Below are 24,085 nucleotides of genomic sequence, written 5' to 3' on the forward strand. Positions count from 1 at the left end.
CTCAATGATCATCTACATAACTAATCAATTAGCTTAAAATAGCTAGTGCATGCAAATAATTCGAGTTCTTCAGCTTTGGTGGAGATTCCAAGGCAATGTAACAAGAATTTGTAAACTAGTCTGAGTGTACACCTCTTGCATGCAGTGAGACCCCTGGAATTGCGCAATCAATTGGATGAAATATCCTAAAAAATAGGGGCCTTATTCCTCACAAATTACGCAACGAAATAGGAGCTCAAGCAAAGCCATAAATTGACTAAGTTTGTGTCATTGAGCAGAGAGACAGGTTGTTCACTTGCAAGTTCACAACGAGAAAATAGTTGTAATACATCTTCTATTCATGTGACTATTGCCAAGAGGATCGAGGCATTTTTCCTAATTGGCTTTCCCTAAAAAAATACTCTACATGTTGGTTTTTCTTATTGCAAGTTTGTGAATGTTGTCATAAATTTTAAATTAAATTCCACACATAGTAAAATAGAATTGTGTCTCTTAATTTTAAATTAAATTTTTTAAGCCGTTGTAAATTTATCAAAATATTTATACAGTTTACACATTGTTGTTTTTTTGATAATATGATTATGTAAACCATAATAATAGTACAGTGTACTCTACGAACTTAGGTTTAATGATATTAGCTCACGAAAAGGTATCGAGATTGCCTTGCGGATTAATATTTAGATGGTTTGAAATAGAAGTATGTGAATTTTTTTAAAATAATGATAATTAAAAGTGAATTTTATTAATTACAATTCTTTTATAAATAAATTAAAAAATAATTATATTTAAATAATAAAATAATTATAATAATTTTTTTTTTAAATTGAAATATTTAGGTTAAATGAAAGTAAGTTATTTAATTGATGTGATAATATTTTTTTATTATGCTTTACTTTTTTTAATAATGGGTGAGTAAACGTTTTTTCCATTTTTAATTTGAAACAATACGTAAACACTCCTCACTCTTTGTTTGAAGGAGTAACTACTAAGTATATGATATGCATTTATAGTTTGGAAAAATTTCATATTATTGAAATGTTGTTCAGTAATAATATGAAAAAGAATTGACATGAATTTCTAAGAACTTTAGTTTTCAAGAAAAGGTGTTGAGGTTGTCTTGCGGATTCATGTTTAGATGGTTTGAAATAGAAGCATGCAATTAATATATTTCAAACTGATGACGTTGTTCAGTAAGAAAATGAAAAAAATTGACATGAATTTCTAAGAACTTTAGGTTTAATGATATTAGCTCAAGAAAACGTGTCGAGATTGCCTTAGCGGATTAATGTTTAGATGGTTTGAATTATAAGTATGCAATTAATATATTTCAAACTTATGATGTTGTCGAGTAAGAAAATGTAAAAGAATTGGCATGAATTTATAATTATATTTATATTTGAGAAAAAAAAAAAATTATATATTATACTATGTATTTTTTTCTTTTTTCTTTTTAACTGTTTACTTTTTGTATCATTTTGAAAAATTGATGATCTAAATAACTGAATTATCTCATTCACATTTTTCATCATACATTACAACAATCCAATCCATTTCGTACATCACTCATATTCATTTAACAGTTATATAATACTTTAGAGGAAGATGAAACAATTTCGCTTAGCTCACAGAGACGCATAGTAGTGGTTGTGTGTGCAAGACATCAATGTCTCTTTAGTATAAGACCTCCCAGTCTTGACGATTGTATATATTAAATTTCCATTTCGTAATAATTTTGACAACATTAAACTTCTTTTCACTATGTTACCATTTCACTTATGATTTTTCATTTGATTTGATGGAAAAAAATTCCATAGTTCACATGGAAGAACTTGGACAAACTAGGGCAATAAACACCTGCAAAAACCTTGTTATTCTAATTCTGAGCAACCTATTTAATCTATCCGCTTAGATTTAAGAAGCATAAGACATTAAGAACATAGTTATTCTACGCAGCTACTCAGAGAGTCGTCATTATTCCTCAATAGGCACTTGGTCCTTTACTTCCTTGTTCGATACGGATAGGCCGTCTCCGCATCTGAAGATGAATTGAACGCCTCGTATTATATTAAAAGAGAACTTCTTGCAGCACAATGGTACACTGTCCTCCTTGTGAAACTCCCAATTCAATTCCTGAAGGGCGAGATGAAGGAAGCCCTCGATTTTTGGAATATTAATTCCAACTGCTGTGCAGCAGCAGCAGCTATTTTACTTTATTCATTTGTCATGATCCGGTGCCCCACTTTTTTTTCCGATCTTTTTTGTCACCGCCACTACCATCTTTTCACTCTTTAATTATTTTTGTGTTTCCAGAAGGAAGAAGATCAGATCCAGTGCCACACCGTTACTTTTCAGCAACCACATTAATGAGCAGAACGGCTGAAACATAAAAGAACCAGCCTTGAGCCGACGTAGCATTTATCAGTCTTGGGTTTCAGCACAACCGGCTCAAGAAATACAGCAAAAGATCAAATCTGTTAATTATGAACAGCATAAACTTTATCAGCAAGTTAAAGCGGTGAAGACCCTTTCCTGCACTATAAAATGCAGACACAGCAGTTTAGAAATAGAGAGAGAGATAGAGAGAAAAGGGGAGCACACAACAGTGTAGAACAAGAGAGTTTTTTTTTGTATTGCACAGCAGTGCTGAAATTTTCTGTTGTAATCCCTCTATCAAGAGGAAGATGCTCTTTAGCATAATATTTTGTGAAGATCCCTCTACGTGAGGAAGACTTAGTTTTATGTGTTGGTTTATTTTCATAAATAGAAATTTCTTTCTGTGCGTTGCTGTTTCACCAAAAGTTATTTTGTCAAAAAAAAATTCTCGTAAGTCGAAAAATACTTGACGTCAAAAATCCCCGTTGCTGCAACACCACGAACAGCAACTGAAAAAATTTACGTTGCTGCAACACCACGAACAGCGTTGCTGCAACACTACGAACAGCAACTGAAAAAAAACTGTGTTGCTGCAACACCATTTCCAGAGAACGAATTTTTCTGTTTTTCTGAGTTAAAAACAGAGTATTTTTCTGCGTCAAAGACAAAGTATTATTTTGATGAGTTTTTGATCTTGAGGCAAAATAGAGTATTATTTTATGCTCTATTCTTGTGTTTTTTAATTATCAGAAAACAGAGTATTACTCTTTGTTCATATCTTTGTTTTTTCAGAATTTATCAGAAAATTTTCAACAGTGGAAACAGAGGATTTTTCCACTGTATTTTTTTTGGAATAACCAGAAATTCCCGACATGGTATCAGAGCTTGTCCAGGCTCTTTGAAGACATCAAAGAAGCTGAAAGAAGATTTGTTGCTGCAGCAGATTATCCAGCAAAGCGAAAACGCTGTCAAGGTATTTTTCATATTAGTTTTTTTTGTGTAGCTGCTGAAGACAATTAAGTGATTTTTTTTTACAATCAAGTATTACAATAATGGCCAGTACCAGCGTGGGTATGTTTAATACCCAGCTCCCACAGTTCAATGGGAAAAACTATGACTACTGGGCAATAACCATGAAAGTCGTGTTTGCCTCACATGATTTATGGGAACTTGTTGAATATGGATTTGAAGAGCCAGCAAATGAAGAAGAGTTTATTGGATTAACTCAGGCAGAGAAAGAGCTGTTGAAGAGCAATAAGAAGAAGGACTCAAAAGCCCTTGTATTCTTATATCAAGCAGTGCATGAGAGTGTGTTTCCGAGGATAGCAGCAGCCAATACATCCAGAGAAGCAAGGTAAACTCTCAAGACAGCCTATCAAGGCAGGGAGAAAGTGAAGACAACAAAACTACAGTTGCTGAGGAAAGATTTTGAGAACCTGCGTATGAAGGAGTCAGACAATATTGACTCATTCTTCACACAAGCAATTGGTTTAGTCACACAGATAAGGTCTCATGGAGAAACTCTTGAAGAAAGGAGGATTGTGGAGAAACTATTGAGGTGCCTACCCTCAAAGTTTGATGTGATTGTCACCACCATAGAAGAGACAAAAGATCTCTCAAATTTTTCAGTTGATGAACTTCATGCATCACTGATAACTCATGAGCAGAGGTTGAGTAGAAATGAAAACTCATCTCTAGAGAAAGCCTTCAAGACCCAGATGTCATTTGGAAGAGGTCAAGGCAGAGGAAACAAGAAAGGAAGAGGCAGAAGCCAATACAGAGGCGGAAGAAACAGTCCAGCAAACGTTCAAGGAAGAGGCAGCAATCCAAATCAGAACCAAGGCCATGGCAGCAGTCAACAAAGTGGACAACATCATGCTCAAGGACAAAGGTATGAAAAATCCAATGTCCAATGTTATTATTGTAAAAAATATGGGCACTATGCAAATGAATGTAAGAAAAAGCAGCATGATATGAGTAATAGATCTAGTGCAAATATCACTAGAGAAAATATCAGTCAAGATAATGTGTTGTTAGTTTGTAATATGGCTGAAACAAACAATGAGGATATATGGTTTCTAGATTTTGGTTGCAGCAACCATATGACAGGAAACATAGCCCTGTTTTCTGCTTTAGATCAGAGTGTGCAGTCACAAGTCACACTTGGGACTGATAGTAATATTTCTGTTATGGGAAAAGGAGAAGTTAAAATATTTACAAAGAAAGGTGAAAATAAAACCATAGCGAATGTTTATTATGTTCCTGTAATGAAGTGTAATCTCTTGAGTATTGGACAGCTTGTTCAGAAGGGTTACAATGTTTTCTTTCAGAATGATGTATGCACCATCATGGACAGATTACCCAGCAAACATTGTATTGCTGAAGTGAAGATGACAAGGAACAGAATGTTCCCTCTCAGAATAAGGGCAGATCTGAAAAATAAAGAAGTAATTGCAGCAGTGACACAAGAGGCTCTCCAAAGTGTACCAAAGGATGAAAATTGGTTGTGGCATTTGAGATTTAGACATCTCAACTTTGGAGGTCTTAATTTGTTGAGTAGAAAAGGAATGGTAAGAGGATTACCATTGATAGAAAAGCCAGACAACCTTTGTGAAGGTTGTATATTGGGAAAACAACACAGAGAAAGTTTTCGAACTGGGAAAAGCATAAGGGCAAAAGCACCTTTAGAAATTGTCCACTCAGATTTATGTGGACCGATGCAAGCTCCATCACTTGCAGGCAACCAATATTTTCTAACATTTATTGATGACTTTACCAGAAAGACTTGGGTTTATTTTCTGAAGAATAAGAGTGAAGTGTTTGAAAAATTCCAAAATTTCAAAGCACTTGTAGAAAATTAAAGTGGGCTGCGTATCAAGGTTTTGAGAACTGACAGAGGAGGTGAGTATATCTCCAAAGAATTTTTACGTTTTTGCAGAGAAAATGGAATTCATAAGCAATTTATAGCAAGGTACACCCCGCAGCAAAATGGAGTTGCTGAAAGGAAAAATAGAACAATCATGGATATGGCGAGGAGCATGTTGAAGGCAAAGCATTTGCCAAATGATTATTGGGCTGAAGCTGTACACTGTGCAGTATATATTTTGAATAGATGTCCTACAAAAGCAGTGATGAACAAAGTACCAGAAGAAACATGGAGTAGGAGAAAGCAAGGAGTCACCAACATGAAAGTTTTTGGCTGTGTGGCTTATGCACACATTCCAGATCAGCTAAGGAAGAAATTGGACAGCAAAGGGGAGAAATGTATTTTCATTGGATACAGTGAAGAATCCAAAGCTTACAGGTTATATATCCCATCCACCAAGAAGTTTTTTGTGAGCAGAGATGTTCAATTTATTGAAGAGGAAGCTTGGGATGGAAGCATAGAGAAAACAGTTAATGTTAAAAACTGTTTGTCTCAGGATGATGATGAGGAGGAGTTGGCCGAAACACATCCCCAAACAGCAGCGCCAACAACAGAACAGCAAAAGACACCCTTGAGGAGAAATGAGAGTCCTTCTCCAAGCACACCACAAGGAGGAAATTCAAGTGCATCTACAAGCACTTGCGCACCGAATGAAAGAGGTAAGAAATTCAGAAATTTAAGTGATATTTATGATGAAGGAATGAATTCTTTGTTTGCCTTGTATTGTCATGTTGATGACCCTGTTCATTTCGAAGATGAAATTAAAGATAAGAAATGGATAGAAGCTATGGATGAAGAGATGAATGCCATAGAAAGAAATAAGACATGGGATTTAGTTGATCTACCAACAGGTAAAGAAGTCATTGGAGTTAAATGGGTCTACAAGACCAAGAGTAATGTTGAAGGCAAGACAGAAAGGCATAAGGCAAGACTTGTTGTCAAGGGATACAAGCAACAATATGGGAGAGATTATGAGGAGACTTTTGCACCAGTTGCAAGAATGGAAACAGTAAGAGCAGTGTTGTCCATAGCAACACAAAACAAATGGAAAGTTTACCAAATGGACGTGAAGTCAGCATTCTTGAATGGAGTATTACTGGAAGAGGTTTACATCGAGCAACCTCTAGGCTATGAGAAGAAAGGCCAAGAGCACAAAGTCTGCAGATTGAAGAAAGCTCTTTATGGGCTGAAGCAAGCACCAAGAGCGTGGTACAGTAGGATAGATTCCTATCTACTGGAGAACGGATTTGAGAAGTGTGAGGGATAACCCACTGTTTACATCAAAGAAAAAGACTGTAAAATTTTAATTGTTGTGTTATATGTTGATGATGTGATTTTTACCGGTAATGATGACTACCTCATTGAAAATTTCAAATCAGTCATGAAAGAAGAATTTGAGATGACTCACATGGGTTTGCTGAGATACTTCTTAGGAATAGAAGTAGATCAAAATAAAAATGGAATTTTTATTTCACAGGCAAAATATGTAAATGAAGTGTTGAGAAGATTTAACATGCAGGACAACAATTACTCCCACAGTGATGGGATTAAAACTCAGCAAAGAGGACAGCAGCAAAGATTTTGACCCTAGTGTGTACAAGAGCATAGTTGGCAGCCTCATGTATTTGACTACAACTAGGCCAGACATAATGTATGTTGTTAGTTTAATTTCCAGATTCATGGAGAAGCCAAAAGAAACACATTGGCAGGAAGCAAAGAGAATTCTGAGGTATGTTAAAGGTCAAAAAGGTATGGCATATTTTATACTGTTTCAGAATGTTCAGATTTAGTTGGATACACAAATAGTGATTGGGCTGGAAGTGTAGATGACCGGAAAAGCACATCTGGTTACATTTTTCACATAGGTTCAGGAGCCATTTCATGGGGTTCCAAGAAACAGCCAATTGTGGCATTGTCTACAGCAGAAACAGAGTATGTGGCAGCTACAGCAGCAGCATGTCAAGCGGTTTGAATGAGGAGAATGTTGAGAAGTCTATGCCAGGAGCAGGCATCAACAACAGTTATTTTTTGTGACAATAGCTCAGCTATTGCATTATCCAAGAACTCTGTATTTCACAAGAGAACAAAACACATAGACACAAAGTTTCACTACATTAGAGAATTGGTGAACAATGGAGAAATCATTTTACAACATTGCAGGACTCAGGAACAGGTTGCAGATATTCTGACAAAGCCATTGGATCAGAAAAGTTTTGAGTTTTTAAGGAAACTTCTGGGTATAACTGATAACCCAACAGTTGAAATTAAAAGGGGAGTTTTGGAATATTAATTCCAACTGCTGTGCAGCAGCAGCAACTATTTTACTTTATTCATTTGTCGTGATCCGGCGCCCCACATTTTTTTCCGATCTTTTTTGTCACCGCCATTACCATCTTTTCACTCTTTAATTATTTTTGTGTTTCCAGAAGGAAGAAGATCAGATCCAGCGCCACACCGTTACTTTTCAGCAACCACATTAATGAGCAGAACGGCTGAAACATAAAAGAACCAGCCTCGAGCCGACGTAGCATTTATTAGTCTTGGGTTTCAGCACAACCGACTCAAGAAATACAGCAAAAGATCAAATCTGTTATTATGAACATCAGAAACTTTATCAGCAAGTTAAAGCGGTGAAGACCCTTTCCCGCACTATAAAATGCAGACATAGTAGTTTAGAAATAGAGAGAGAGATAGAGAGCAAAGGGGAGCACACAACAGTGTAGAACAAGAGAGTTTTTTTTGTATTGCACAGCAGTGCTGAAATTTTCTGTTGTAATCCCTCTGTCAAGAGGAAGATGCTCTTTAGCATAATATTTTGTGAAGATCCCTCTACGTGAGGAAGACTTAGTTTTATGTGTTGGTTTATTTTCATAAATAGAAATTTCTTTCTGTGCGTTGCTGTTTCACCAAAAGTTATTTTGTCAAAAAATTTCTCGTAAGTCGAAAAATACTTGACGTCAAAAATCCCCGTTGCTGCAACACCACGAACAGCAACTGAAAAAATTTACGTTGCTGCAACACCACGAACAGCGTTGCTGCAACACTACGAACAACAACTGAAAAAAAACTGTGTTGCTGCAACACCGTTTCCAGAGAACGAATTTTTCTGTTTTTCTGAGTTAAAAACAGAGTATTTTTCTGCGTCAAAGACAAAGTATTATTTTGATGAGTTTTTGATCCTGAGACAAAATAGAGTATTATTTTATGCTCTGTTCTTGTGTTTTTGAATTATCAGAAAACATAGTATTACTCTCTGTTCATATCTTTGTTTTTTCAGAATTTATCAGAAAATTTTCAACAGCGGAAACAGAGGATTTTTCCACTGTATTTTGTTTGGAATAACAAAAAATTCCCGACATCGATTTTGTTATAACCATTTTCCACGGTAGAATCAGGATTATCTTTAATATAACAACCTATACTTGAAGCCATCTCCCCGCGTTCCTTCTCATCCTTCATTGCAATAGTGAAAGCAAGTGCCAAAGGTGTGAGTGCGTATTTTGCAGACAATGTTATGCATCCGAACTTGTTTAAACGATCTTAAAATAAATGTAAATTTAGATGCCGAATACCTCAAAATCCTGTAAGTCATCAATAAGTCTGGACGTCAATTCTATGAGCTGCTGGATCTTAGAAGGATAATGTATTTGCTCCAGAATGTTGTTCGGGAGAAGTTCACCCATCAAGAGAACCGAAATCAAGTTTATAATACACATCCCCGTGGTACCATGGCCATTCTTTATGTATTCATTAAACGTAGGCACATGTGCAGTCGCTATCCATTCCGCTTCTTGCAGATAAGACTCAAGGAATCGCTGCCACTGAACATACCGGTTGTCAATGTCTCTCACACACATATATATATGCTTTTCATTATTCCATTCCATAGCAAGCCTGGAACGAAAACAAAAAAGCCTAACCCTCCTATAAAATCACATATGTTCCTAAACACATACGTTATCTTTCAGCATGGCTGTCATATCCCGTCCTTGCCTTTTAGCAACTTCAACTGCCAATTCAGTCGCTGTATTGAAGAAAAACTGGATTGCAATTTTTATGTTCTCTGGAAGGTCATCCATCAACGAAAGATCCCATCTGAAAATGGCATTAGAAGTAATGAGAACAAATCTTACAATTATATAAAAAGTGCATGATATATAAGCTTGGAGCATGGTGAGAAACTCACAATAAATCAGTTGCATTCACCGTCTCACTCCCTCTGTGATAGTTTTTAGTTCTTCCAACGTTCCGTGAATATCATATAGGTCATCTAGAACAGTTGCGACGGTTATCAATTTTGCGAAGGCTATTCTGCTTTGAGAAAACTCGGGCTCGAAAGTGCATGTATTGGCCCAAAAGTAATATTCCACGTGACGCCTCCTATATAATTTCACCTGAGCAACTTCTGAGTCTCTCCACCACCTGTGCAGAACATAATAGTATCGCAGAACGTCATGCTAGAATCCCCAAAATTCATAATCAGAATGCCTTTCTTTCTGCATAACATTAACGAGCTTTATTTTCGGAGAGACGTACGGTGACTAAATTCTCAAAAAGAAAATAAGGGAAAGAAAAGATCTACCTGCGGAGGAATTAAAGTCTCCGGTAATAGTTAACACATAGATAAACTATCATAATTTTACTGTCTAAAATGATTACTTTTAATTTTATAAAAAAATATTTTTTCACTTTATTAATAATTAAAAAAATCATTATTTAATAATATTATTAAAAATTTAATGTATAAACTGAAATTTCTAAAATAAGGGTTTATATTCTTTAAAATTTAATAAGGGTTTATATTCTTTAAAATTTGATTAAAACAATTACCAATTGTAAATATATTTAGTTTGAGGAATTTAGACTTCTGTGATCCATAATATTGTAAGATATCTTCGGCAAAATCACATAGCGAATCTTTTGTCGACGCGTTTCGAACCAACTAGTGTGGTTCATCGTCAGGACAAGTTGAAGAACCAATCTAGCTTAGCGTGAATAAATAGAGTGTGCAGAGATCCCAACGGCTACATTTCTAACAGCTAATTTGACCAAGAGACCCTGGTCAAACTACTAAAAAATTTATTATTCAATTAATATTTCTCTAAAAAGCTAAATATAGGTAAATATTTGGTAAATTTTAAATTAATTAGGTAAATCTACTAGTAAATTTAAAATAATTAGGTGTATTATTCTTATTATGTACCTATTTTAATTAAGATGGTTATTATATTATTTAGTTTGTTTAAAAAGTTTTGGATTGAATATAAATAAATATATTTGAAAATATCAATTTAAAATTTATTATAAATGAAAAAAAAAAACAACTAACATCATAAAAATTATATATTAAAATATTATTTTTTAAGAATAATAAAAGTATTTAAAATATTAATAGTTTTTTTGGTTAGTTAAGTTGTTTTAAAGGTTTCATTAGTACATGGAGTAGTGATTACCTAGGTTCATTTAAGTGGTCAAAGTGACTTTTTTTAATATAGTATAAAAATTATATATTAAAATATTATTTTTTACAACTAATAAATGTAAATTAAAATAGTAATGTTTTTATTTATTTCTCAAGTTGTTTCTTAGACTTGACTTGTGGATTGAGGAGGCACGACGTGGGGTATCTAAAGTCACCCCGCATAGTAGTGGTCTAGGTCACACCAACTTAGTAGTGGCCTAGGTCACACCAACTTAACCTGTCTAGTCCTCCTAACACATGGCACAACCACCCTCCTTAAGATTTGATTGTTGCCGTCAAAGTCACCCCGAGATAGTAGTGGCCTGCGCCACGGCGGCACCAAGTTAACATGTCTATTCCCCTAACACACAACACAACCATGATCTTTAAAATTTGATTGTGGTCGTTTGTTGACAAGACCCATCCTCAACTACGTGTGTTAGTAAGACTTTTGACTAAAATATTAATAATTTAAATTTAAAAATATTATAATATTATTTAAAAAATAAAAACAACATTAAAAACTTTCATGCTCTAATTTAAAAAATAAAAAATATTTATATTTTAATTAAATTAAAAAAAAATTGAAAATATGGAATAAGGAAAAGTTTAGGAATATAGAATAATTGGAGATAACTTCCTCCTTGTGTAGCAAAATAAACTTTTCGTGAGAATAATATTGAGGCACACTATTCTTCTCACTTTTAAACTCATAAAAATTAGAAATAATTTAAATATCTTTTAAAACTCAAAAAATTATAAATAATTTTAGTTATAAAAAATAAATTATATTTTTTAATTCCTAAAATTTATAAATAATTTAAACTATAAAAAATAAATAGTTAATTTCTTTTTTAAATAAAAGAGTAATTTTTCCATCTAATTTCTAGGTTCAAGGATGTAAAAATTATATTAAATTCATCTTATGAAAACTGAAGTTAAACATCGTGACATTATCGACTGTATTTAAAATAAAAATTAAATAGAAGAATAAGCAAAGAAGCACGCTGTATGAAATGAAAAATAGAGGTATTGATTACTACCTAGTAATAAACTGTATTTCCTTCTGATGTATGCTCTGCAAAATATTGAAGTCCAATTTGGCTAACTCCATGACTTTTTTGGTTGATATTCGACCTTGAAAAAAGTTGGCATAGGAGTTTAGTATGCAATAATAATTGCTGTAATTTGCAGATAAAATCAAATGTATTTAATTAACATGGCACTGTCGTACGTACTTGAGCCACAGACGGTTTTGCGCGTATATTTCGATAAAACTACGAGCCTCCCATCTGGGCGTACTACAGTACCATGGAAACTCCAACGCGTACTTGACCTAAACAACAGTGATGATGTCAAATCCTCTATAAACAATGGACACCATCCTTTTTCAATTTCAGGTACCCTACAAATGTGTTTGCTATTTACCTCTTCCAGAAGGCTTTGATATACGTCGGTGACTTCCCCGCGTCCAGCCAAAACTTGATTTAGATATTCTCGTGTGAATGCCTTCGCCTCTTCCATCACTTTTTCTCCGGGAAATGAAATTTCTGAAGCTCGAAGTAACGACAACATGCTTCTCACTTCCTTATCTCCACTGTAATTGCCGAGAAACTTCTCGTTTCCATCCTTGAAATTCTCCAACACACCTGCTTGGTAGGTTAGTAATATAAGTACCGAATTAAATCAAGGAAAATTTTCAGGAAATAAACAAGATTAATGCTTCTTAATGGTTCTCTATTTGTAAAGGAATTGAACTAATCTCAGAAAACTTATCGGAATTTCAAAGATGCTTTCCACATTTACTGAAAAGTAACAAAACACCTAAAATCATTAACAACAACCCACTTTGTACAGTTACACTGATATATTCAAACACCAATCCAATAAAAAACAACTGCATCTATTACCTTGAAAATTTCCAGACAAACAAACCTATTTAATGGATGTCATCCATTAACAAATTCCCTACAACAGTAATTACATCTGAACTAAGTTAACCATTTGAACTATTTCACTTGGTACTTTCCGACCACATTAAAAGGGTATATTCTACCTTAACATGCAATGTAAAATCAATAGCATTTATACCACCTGCTGATACGTTATAACGATGCAGTCGAAGAGCCCGAAAACCTAAAGCTGTAGTGTTAAGATCCTTGCTGAGAAAATCTCTTGATCCCACCGCGATACCCTTTTCGTTCCAATATCTACTCAGCTCAAAACAGTCAGCTTTAAACGAACGAATAGAAGACAACCCCAAAGTATCGATGTGCAGATATATGTAATCGCTAAACTAAATTTCTTCACATCTTTGAAAATGACTAACCTGTAAACGTAATCTAGAGCCGCCATTTTTATTTCAGGTTGAAAGTGTCGATCAATTCCAAGGCATTCCAATGTATCTACTATCTGCAGACGTTTGATTACATCGTAAGTGTTATCTTCCATTTCGCTCAAAAGCATATGCTTGATCTCCTCAATAAGCTTTCCAGCGCGTTCATAATATCCAGGTGCCTGATTCCAGTACAATGGAATTAAAATATATAGATCACAAAGATGGAGATATCATGGCACTGATAGCTAACAAGCCCCCAAAAATATCTAAAAGAAAGAGCTACAAATATGTGACTAAAAGCAAAGGAAAGAGCGGATGACAAATCTACAAATCGGCCCCATGAGAGAGAGATGGAAAGTATACCCCATGTTGAAATCTAATTTCAACGCAGCTGCCAGAAACCGGTCAATAAACCTCGCCGGAAAGCTCTCGGGTTGATTTCAGGCAGAAGGGATTTTCCGATGATCGAACCCGAGAAATTTTGGAGCTGACACGTGGTTTAGCCCTGACGTAATGCAACGTCATTTTCTCGGGCGTTAAAGTTGGGCAGCAAACAGGTTTCCGATATTGTTGACCTCCGTCGGATTTACTCCATCGCTCTCCACCATTGACGAACTAAAGCTGCATACGTGGTGCATTAAAGGCTTGCGTGGATTAAACTTTTGGTTGACCACCGTAGGTGAAAGAGTTAATGTTGGTACAAGATTTTGGTGGCCCGTTTTAATATGAGTATGGGCACATTACAATATATGTTTTTGTATAGCACGTAAGTTTCTTTTTTATGAAAAGGTATGGTGCATTTAAAACATAGGTATGGGCACGTTTTAATAGAAGCCTATGACTTTTACGGCATGTATTAAAAATAAAAAAAATCGTATGTAATATGTTTTTACTGTTGACTTTTTTTTGTATGGCACACGGGAGGTAAAGAACTTGTGTTCACAGCAGCGTAAAAATATGTGGGTGCAGTAAAAGGTGGAACACACAACAATGTGTAAAAATATATGAATAGGTTGTAATGTTTTAGTGTTGGCCATCGTAAAATTGAGGAGTAGAAAAACCATGTGTGGTTTTGCACAGTAGTGCATAAAGAAAATGGTGAAGCGATTATGTAAATTTTTATTACAGCAGTAAGTTGTTTTTCACAGCAGTGAATATAAAAGGGATTTTACGGTGGTAAATTTTTGTATCAGTTTTTAATGAATAGAAAGTTTTTATGGTGGTGAAATACTCTGTCTCTCAGTAATTTTTTTTTTAAGTCTTCTTGTGCACAAAAGGATCCTGTGGAGGTAAAACAGAGCATTGCCTCTGTTGTGTTTGAATCTTGGTTTTGGTATTTTCTCCATGTAAAAATACCCAACACTGGTATCAGAGCAGGACCAGGCTCTTTAAAGAAGTTAAAGAAGCTGAAGGGAGAAGGTTGTTGCTGCAGCAAAACCTCTCAGGCAGACAGAAGACTCAGATAGCAAAGGATTCAGGTATTCCAAAAGTTTTTTTTTGTGTTGCTGAAGAAGCAGTCAGTTTTTTTTAAACACGCAGTCAAGGAATGGCCAGCACAAGCACTGGTATGAGTATGTTTAATACCCAACTCCCACAGTTTAATGGGAAAAGCTATGACTACTGGTCAATAACCATGAGAGCTTTATTTGCCTCTCAAGATTTATGGGAAATAGTTGAATCTGGGTTTGAAGAAGTAGCAGATGAAAATGAGTTCAATGCACTAACTCAGGGAGAGAGAGATCAGCTAAAGAGCAATAGGAAGAAGGATGCAAATGCCATTTTATTGTTGCATCTAGCAGTAGACCAGAGTATATTTCCAAGGATAGCAGTAGCTAAAACATCAAATGAAGCATGGCAAACCCTCAAGACAGCCTATCAAGGCATGGAAAGAGTGAAGACAGCAAAACTACAATTGCTGAGGAAGGATTTTGAGAATCTGAACATGAAGGAGTCAGATAACATTGACTCATTATTCACTCATGTGATTGGTGTAATCACACAAATGAGAACTCATGGAGAAACCATTGAAGACAGAAGGATTGTGGAGAAAATATTGAGGGTCTTACCCTCAAGGTTTGATGCCATAGTCACCACCATTGAAGAGACAAAGGATCTCTCAAACTATTCAGTTGATGAACTACATGCATCACTGATAACACATGAGCAGAGGTTGAGTAGGAATGAAAACTCATCCCTTGAGCAAGCCTTCAAGACCCAGATGTCCTTTGGAAGAGGAAGAGGTCAAGGCAGAGGAAACAAGAGAGGAAGAGGCAGAAGCCAGAACAGAGGTGGAAGGAACAACCCATCAAATGCACAAGGAAGAGGCAGCAATCCAAATCAGAACCAAGGTCAAGGCAGCAGCCAACAAAGAGATCAGTATCAGACTCAAGGACAAAGGTATGATAAATCTAATGTTCAATGCTATTATTTCAAAAAGTATGGACTTTATGCTAGTGATTGTAGAAAGAAACAACATGATAAGAACAACAGACAAAATGCAAATGTTACAAGAGAAAACAACAGTCAAGACAATGTCCTGTTAGCTTGTAACATGGCTGAAACACATAGTGAGGACATATGGTTTTTAGACTCAGGTTGCAGCAACCATATGACAGGGAACATAGCCCTCTTTTCAGCCTTAAATCAGAATTTGAAATCATAGGTCACACTAGGAACTGATAGTAAAGTGTCTGTTATGGGAAAAGGGGAGATAAAAATATTTACAAAACAAGGAGAAAGAAAAACCATAGCAGATGTCTACTATGTCCCCGGAATGAGATGTAACCTATTGAGTGTTGGACAACTTATCCAAAAGGGTTACAATGTTTACTTTGTAAATGATGTGTGCACCATCATGGACATACCACCCACCAAAAGATGCATTGTTGAAGTGAAGATGACAAGGAACAGGATGTTCCCTCTCCGGATCAGGGCAGACTTGAAGAACAAAAGGGAAATGGCAGCAGTCACCCAAGAGGCCTTCCAAAGCGTGCCAAAGGATGAGAACTGGTTATGGCACTTGAGATTCGGGCATCTAAATTTTGGAGGTCTAAACTTATTGAGCAGAAAAGGAATGGTAAGAGGATTACCATTGATAGAGAAACCGGACAGCCTATGTGAAGGTTGCATTTTGGGAAAACAACATAGAGAAAGTTTTCCATCAGGGAAGAGCATAAGGGCAAAGGCACCCTTAGAGATTATCCACTCAGATTTGTGTGGACCAATGCAAGCTCCATCATTAGCTGGCAGCCTATATTTCTTGACATTCATTGATGATTTTACTAGAAAGACTTGGATATATTTTCTCAAAAACAAAAGTGAAGTGTTTGAGAAATTCCAAAACTTTAAGGCATTTGTGGAGAACCAAAGCGGGTTGCATATAAAAGTTTTGAGAACTGATAGAGGAGGTGAGTATATCTCCAAGGAATTCCTAAGATTTTGTAGAGAAAATGGAATTCATAAACAATTCACAGCAAGGTACACTCCGCAACAAAATGGAGTTGCTGAAAGGAAGAACAGAACCATCATGGAGATGGCAAGGAGCATGTTGAAAGCAAAGCATTTTCCAAATGAGTATTGGGCTGAAGCTATACATTGTGCAGTTTATATATTGAACAGGTGTCCTACAAAGGCAGTCATGAACAAAGTGCCAGAAGAGGCATGGAGTGGGAGAAAGCAAGGAGTCACCCACATGAGAGTTTTTGGATGTGTGGCTTATGCACACATTCTGGATCAGCTAAGGAGGAAGTTGGACAGCAAAGGGGAGAAATGCATCTTCATTGGATACAGTGATGAATCCAAAGCCTACAGGCTGTACATTCCATCTACCAAGAAGTTCTTTGTCAGCAGAGATGTTCAATTCATTGAAGAGGAAGCTTGGGATGGAAGCATAGAGAAAACAGTCAATGTTAAAAACTGTTTGTCTCATGATAAAGATGAAGAGGAAGTGGCTGAAATGCATCCCCAAATAGCAGCGCCGACACAAGGACAGCAAGGTACACCATTGAGTATCAATGAGAGTGCTTCTCTAAGCACACCACAAGGAGGAAATTCAAGTGCATCTTCAAGCACTTGCACACCAAGTGAGAGAGGTAAGAAATTTAGAAATCTAAGTGACATTTATGATGAAGGAATGAATTCCTTATTTGCCTTGTATTGTCATGTTGATGATCCTATTCATTTCGAGGATGCAATCAAAGATAGGAAATGGATAGAAGCTATGGGTGAGGAAATCAATGCCATAGAGAGAAACAAAACATGGGATTTGGTTGAGTTACCAAAAGGCAAAGAAGTCATTGGTGTGAAATGGGTCTACAAGACCAAGAGCAATGCTGAAGGCAAGATAGAAAGGCACAAGGCAAGGTTGGTTGTTAAAGGCTACAAGCAGCAGTATGGAAGAGATTATGAGGAGACTTTCGCCCCGGTTGCAAGAATGGAAACCGTGAGAGCAGTGCTGTCCATAGCAGCACAAACATGGAAAATTTTAGGGGCTAATGTTCGCCCAGTGGGCTAATTTTCCATGATTTTTCCACAAAAAAGATTCGCCAATTTCTAATTTTATAAAAGACGATTCACCCAAATTTTAGAATATAAAATTATTTTACCTTAAAAATCGCCAACATTATATAGAGACTATATATAAAATAATTTTAAATTTGATTAATTTTACAAATATATCAATAAACATTTATAATTTGCATATTAGGGATTAGTGAGATTCGCCAATGTTTTAAACTTCAAGAAAATTTTCCATCCTTAAAATTTTCCTTGAGCACAAAACAAATGGAAAGTCTACCAAATGGACGTGAAGTCAGCATTCCTAAATGGAGTGTTAATGGAAGAGGTTTATGTGGAACAACCTCTCGGATATGAGAAGAAAGGTGAAGAGCACAAAGTGTGCAAATTGAAGAAAGCTCTTTATGGGCTGAAGCAAGCGCCAAGAGCATGGTACAGCAGGATAGATTCATATCTATTAGATAATGAATTTGACAAATGTGAAGGAGAACCCACAGTCTACATCAAAGAAAAAGATGGTAAAATTTTGATTGTTGTCTTATATGTTGATGATGTTATTTTCACAGGCAATGATGTTTATCTTATTGAGAATTTTAAATCAGTCATGAAGGATGAATTTGAAATGACTGACATGGGTTTGTTGAGATACTTCTTAGGCATAGAAGTAGATCAAAATGAAAAAGGAATTTTTATATCTCAAGCAAGATATGTAAAGCAAGTTTTGGGCAGATTTAAGATGGAAGAATGCAAGGCAGCAATCACTCCCACAGTGATGGGATTAAAACTCAGCAGAGAGGACAGCAGCAAGGATTTTGATCCTAGCTTGTACAAAAGCATTGTGGGCAGCCTTATGTATTTAACAGCAACTAGGCCTGATTTAATGTATGCTGTTAGTTTAATTTCCAGGTTCATGGAGAGGCCAAAGGAGGCACATTGGCAGGCAGCAAAGAGAATTTTGAGGTATGTCAAAGGCACTAAAATGTTTGGAATTTTATATCATGCCTCAGAACATTCAGATTTGGTTGGATACACTGACAGTGATTGGGCTGGAAGTGTAGATGATCGGAAGAGCACTTCTGGTTATGTTTTTAATATGGGATCAGGAGCCATTTCATGGGCTTCTAAGAAGCAGTCCATTGTAGCATTGTCTACAGCAGAGGCTGAATATGTGGCAGCTACAGCAGCAGCATGTCAAGCAGTGTGGATGAGAAGAATGTTGAGAAGCTTAGGCCAAGAGCAGGCAAAAGCGACAGTGATCTTTTGTGACAATAGCTCAGCTATTGCATTGTCAAAGAATTCAGTGTTTCATAAGAGAACGAAACACATTGATACAAGGTTTCACTACATCAGAGAATTGGTGAACAATGGAGAAATTGTCCTAGAACATTGCAGGACTCAAGAACAGGTTACAGACATCTTGACAAAGCCACTGGATCAGAAGAACTTTGAATTTTTGAGAAAGTGTCTGGGTATGACCGAATACCCAGCTGTTGAAATTAAAGGGGAGTGTTGAAATCTAATTTCAATGCAGCTGCCAGAAACCGATCAATAAACCTCGCCGGAAAGCTCTCGGGTTGATTTCAGGCAGAAGGGATTTTCCGATGATCGAACCCGAGAAATTTTGGAGCTGACACGTGGTTCAGCCCTGACGTAACGCAACGTCATTTTCTCGGGCGTTAAAGTTTGGTAGCAAATAGGTTTCCGATATTGTTGACCTCCGTCGGATTTACTCCATCGCTCTCCACCGTTGATGAACTAAAGCTACATACGAGGTGAATTAAAGTCTTGCGTGGATTAAACTTTTGGTTGACCGCCGTAGGTGAAAGAGTTAATGTTGGTACAAGATTTTGGTGGCCCGTTTTAATATGAGTATGTGCACATTACAATATATGTTTTTGTATAGCACGTAAGTTTCTTTTTTATGAAAAGGTATGGTGCATTTAAAACATAGGTATGGGCACGTTTTAATAGAAGCCTATTACTTTTACGGCATGTATTAAAAATAAAAAAAATCGCATGTAATATGTTTTTACTGTTGACTTTTTTTTGTATGGCACACGGGAGGTAAAGAACTTGTGTTCACAGCAGCGTAAAAATATGTGGGTGCAGTAAAAGGTGGAACACACAGCAGTGTGTAAAAAGATATGAACAGGTTGTAATGTTTTAGTGTTGGCCATCGTAAAACTGAGGAGTAGAAAAACCATAAACCATGTGTGGTTTTGCACAGCAGTGCATAAAGAAAATGGTGAAGCGATTATGTAAATTTTTATTACAGCAGTAAGTTGTTTTTCACAGCAGTGAATATAAAAGGGATTTTACAGTGGTAAATTTTTGTATTAGTTTTTAATGAATAGAAAGTTTTTATGGTGGTGAAATACTCTGTCTCTCAGTAAAATTGTTTTTAAGTCTTCTTGTGCACAAAAGGATCCTGTGGAGGTAAAACAGAGCATTGCCTCTGTTGTGTTTGAATCTTGGTTTTGGTATTTTCTCCATGTAAAAATACCCAACACCCCATAGGGCGAGTTCAGAGAAAGTATGAAGTCATCGTCCCACACGTTTCCGTGGTAATTGGCAGTGCGTCGCGGGATGGAAGACTCATCGCTGAATTTGGTTGAATCAGAGCAAGAAATCTCAGCCATAGCACTACACTTTTGCTATGCGATTTTATTTGATGAATGGACAATAGCCGCTCGCTTCTATAAATATATATATAGACTTGTGCGTATGAAGTCAAAATGAATAAGGGAGGAAAAGATCCCCATGGGAGGAGAAGATTCGGATCCTTTGAGTGCAAAATGGTCAGAATTTTTATTATTTCCAAGAAAAAACGCCGTCGAAGATTTGAGAAAAGATGAATCAGGGAAACGTAGAATCTTAGATTACATTTCCAAGAAAAAACGCCGTCGAAGATTTGACAAAAGACGAATCAGGGAAACGTAGAATCTTTAGATTACACGTTGACACAGTGCGAATACAAGCATTATTTTCTAGCAAAAAGGCCGATGGTATATTGACGAATATTCTTTTAAATGCTACCTTCACCTATATATAAATTACACTATAATTTTTAAGACCAAAATATATATTTTTTATTTTTTTCAGTGTGTTTCGTGTGTTGCTTATTTTAATGTGTTGATTAATAAGTAAAGGAGTATATTCCTGTTATTCAGTATATTCCTATTATTTAGGAGTTCTTTAGATTTACATGTTTTTTATAATGGTGTATAGTTTATATATTTTTTCAAGCAATTGATTATAGGCCTAAAATACATATATATATATATATAAAATATATATATATAGATATTTGTTTTCATTTTTATTTTTTATAAAACAATAAAAATATTGATTTTTTATCCAATAATAACGAGTTTAAAATAACTTTCCATAATTAATAATGGAGAATTTGATTTTTTACATGGTTAATTATTGCGTCAATAGGATCATCATTCCACGAAGAGATGTTGTAATGCCTCCTATGTTATTGCGCAGAGAGCCTCTCTACAATCCAGTGTATGAGGGAGTCCTAGTGTATGTATATGAGGGAGATGATGTTGTCACCTAACTTAACGTTAGGTTAAAAAATATTAAAAATATACGAGGGAGATGTTGTCACTTATGCAAGGAAATCATATTTACTTCAATTAACTACGTTGTGCGAGAACTATAAACAACAATGAGCAATATGTTATATTGTACAAAACATAGTTATGATGGTAGGCGCAAGAAAATCATATTTACTTCAATTAACGACGTTGTGCGAGAACTATAAACAACAATGAACAATATGTTATATTGTACAAAACATAGTTATGATGGTAGGTGGTAACTACCAACAATTTTCCCAACGCTTACCAAACTTACGTAAACAATATACAAAGTTTACAATTTATAACATTTTGGGAGTTGCCTGGTTGCCAAACAAATCGTCCACCAAAATTATGCATCGTGCCCCAACATTAGTGCGACCTCTGCCCTTTCATGCACTGCCCCACACATCGTGCCCCACCTTTCCACAGTTTTTCAAAACATATAACTTGCCCATGATGCTGCTTGAATGTGTAGTCTTCTAACAACCCTACAATCATTGTTAAGATTATATGTTTCTTTGATAAAATGTTAGAGATTCAAATTAAAAAAAGTTAAAATATAAATATGTTTATAAACATTAAATAGAAAAATCTCATATATCAATTTAATATTTAATTTATGTCACACCTACTTTAACATAAAAAAAAATCTTTTGGATATATAAATTACACACACGATAATCCTTTACTTGCAGCTCATTATGTGATCACCAGCCTTATTTGCACATTATACTTTACAAAGATAAACGTATAGGTTACAGTTTGCATGGAATGGAAAACATATGGCCCACGACACGGTTGGCATACAATATTAACATTATACAATTGCTACCCAATGTATTTCATTTGATTGACACCTATGATAAGGTCTCGGTTACGTCTCCATGCGGCAACATCTCCAGTACAGGTGGTAGGTTATGTAATGTTTAAACTTCCGCAGTCACTGCAGATATTTTAACTCTTGGTATTAATGGCGTGGGCTTTTCGGATCCCACCGCAGTACCCTTCATTGACAGATCACCGAAGCTTTTATGTCCGCCCGTCCTTCTTGGGCAGGTGGCATGGCCTGGTTCTCCCAGCCATGTGACTTCTCGGTATTGCCAACGTTGATTCCTCCGCCAGCTACTCCCGCCATACTCCGACGGTCCAGATCTCTTCCTGAGATCGGAGGGCTGGAAATTGTTCAGGGTTTTGCGTGGATATTTAATCGACCATTCACACTATTGTTTCCTTTGTTGTCCGCGGTCTTTGCGGAATGGTTCCTCACTCCTCCTCGAGTTCGCTATCAACAGCACTATACTGTCGTTCTGTCATTCCGGAGCTGGACCCTGTTCGCTTTAAACCTTACAGGTACTAAGAAGGTGTTCTTGTTCATTATTCTGTATTTTTTTTATGGCTGGAATCGCATGGTTTATTACTTATTGCAGTTTGGTTTTCCCTTGACAAATCCTGGTGCAGCGGCCCTGGTTACATTTGGTCAACTCCCACGGGATTACTCTGCAACGACTTCTATCAAACCCAGGTAAGCTTCTCAGCATTTGAAAGTTGGTTTATTCGGAAATATTTCAGGGTTTACAGTCATACATGCCCTAAGGGTCGGTTTATTCGAATACATTTCAGGGTTTACCGTCATGCATACCTTAAATGGTCTATGCAGGTCTCAGTTTCCCCATTTGGTAGTCTCGTTCCCTCCGAGTTGCTCTCGGTGAAGAACCTTACATCCGGCTTGTTGCTTAACTAAGATTGTCTGTGTTAATGGTTACAAGTTGTTCTTTCAGAAATTCGGGGTTCTGTGGTAACCATCGAGGTCTTCCTTTTTTGTATTGCCGAGCCACTGGCGGCAGACTTAGATCATAGCTATGTTTAAGAATGTTCACATCTGGCCTCCACGCGCAGATGGGGTTATAAATGTATTTAATGGAACTGATTCTGTTCGCATATGTATTAATTTGCTCAGAGTATAAGTTTGCCTTTTAATGCTGTAATACTCTGCTTAGCCCACAGACATTTCACTTATATATTGAACATTTCATTTTGTATATTCTTTCTCAGAAATAGAGTCACCGCGTTAATTTGCTATATGGGTTTTTGGTCTTTTCTTTTGGACATCACTGTCTTGACATTTACCATATTATGATGATAGTCATGCTATAGATTCTGTAAAAGAAATGTTACGTTTACCAGTTGATTTATCATAGCTTAGCGCGTAAATAATGTTTGGTTAACAATCCCTCATTCCGTGAAAGGATTAGTTGCTTGCATGACTTCTATTTCATTATACAGTTCCGCGGCTATTAAATATGTGTCTGTGGTTAGGTTCTTTATGCACAGGCTTGCGGTTTCACAAGGTTACTTTCCCTTTGCTTGCATGCATAGGCCCAAAAAGTTATGGTTTGCTTACATATATTTACTATTTAACGGAGTCACCCTTCTTTACTCATATGCTCAGTTCTTTTCTCAGATTGAACAAGGTTATCTGTTATTGCCAGATACAAATTCTCGTGTCAGGTTTACAGATAAATGTTTTTCTTTATTTGCATGCATTAAAATGAATATATACTTTCATAGTTATTAGGTTTAGCTCTAATACTCAGAGCCTTATTCTTCACTTCAGTTAATGCTTCCGTCTCTGTACTTCACAGCATACGGAAATGTTCTCGTTCTGTACATTCTTTATTATAAATTCATCTTGGGTTTTCTACCTTAAGCCAGGAGGTTCTATGGCACCCTTTAATACTATAAGGTGACCCGTCATCCAACGCTCTCTGCGCAGAGCTTTTCTGTTGAACGCACGTGGTTTGGAAAACCTAGGGTATCTACCAGCGTTCTATTCGCTGTCACAAGATTTCTGCTGTTGCAGTCGATACCTTTTCTTCCTCTAT

The 24,085-nt window shown here is 36.1% G+C and overlaps 1 protein-coding gene and 1 pseudogene across 4 annotated transcripts; one reads left to right on the forward strand and one right to left on the reverse strand.

Annotated features, from left to right (window-relative positions):
* Positions 1–1,971: 1,971 nt before the first annotated feature.
* LOC149192852 (delta-selinene-like synthase, chloroplastic) lies at positions 1,972–20,252 on the reverse strand (annotated as a pseudogene).
* Positions 20,253–22,167: 1,915 nt separating this feature from the next.
* On the forward strand, positions 22,168–23,116 carry LOC149192853 (uncharacterized). Of its 4 annotated transcripts, none has more exons than XM_089406471.1 (3): positions 22,168–22,553; positions 22,631–22,725; positions 22,824–23,116. In XM_089406471.1, exons 1-3 carry the CDS (start codon positions 22,235–22,237, stop codon positions 22,845–22,847), a joined length of 438 nt encoding a protein of 145 aa, XP_089262597.1. In that variant the 5' UTR covers positions 22,168–22,234; the 3' UTR covers positions 22,848–23,116. The 4 variants fall into 4 exon arrangements, with proteins under 4 accessions (XP_089262597.1, XP_089262596.1, XP_089262598.1 ...); XM_089406470.1 differs by having other exon boundaries at positions 22,173–22,553; positions 22,861–23,116; XM_089406472.1 differs by having other exon boundaries at positions 22,183–22,553; positions 22,662–22,725; positions 22,861–23,116.
* Positions 23,117–24,085: the final 969 nt, after the last annotated feature.

This window comes from Pinus tabuliformis, chromosome 2_2 (assembly GCF_031772625.1).
Source record: "Pinus tabuliformis cultivar Carrire ecotype Pingquan chromosome 2_2, CPIR1, whole genome shotgun sequence".
Classification (NCBI taxonomy): Eukaryota; Viridiplantae; Streptophyta; class Pinopsida; order Pinales; family Pinaceae; genus Pinus; species Pinus tabuliformis.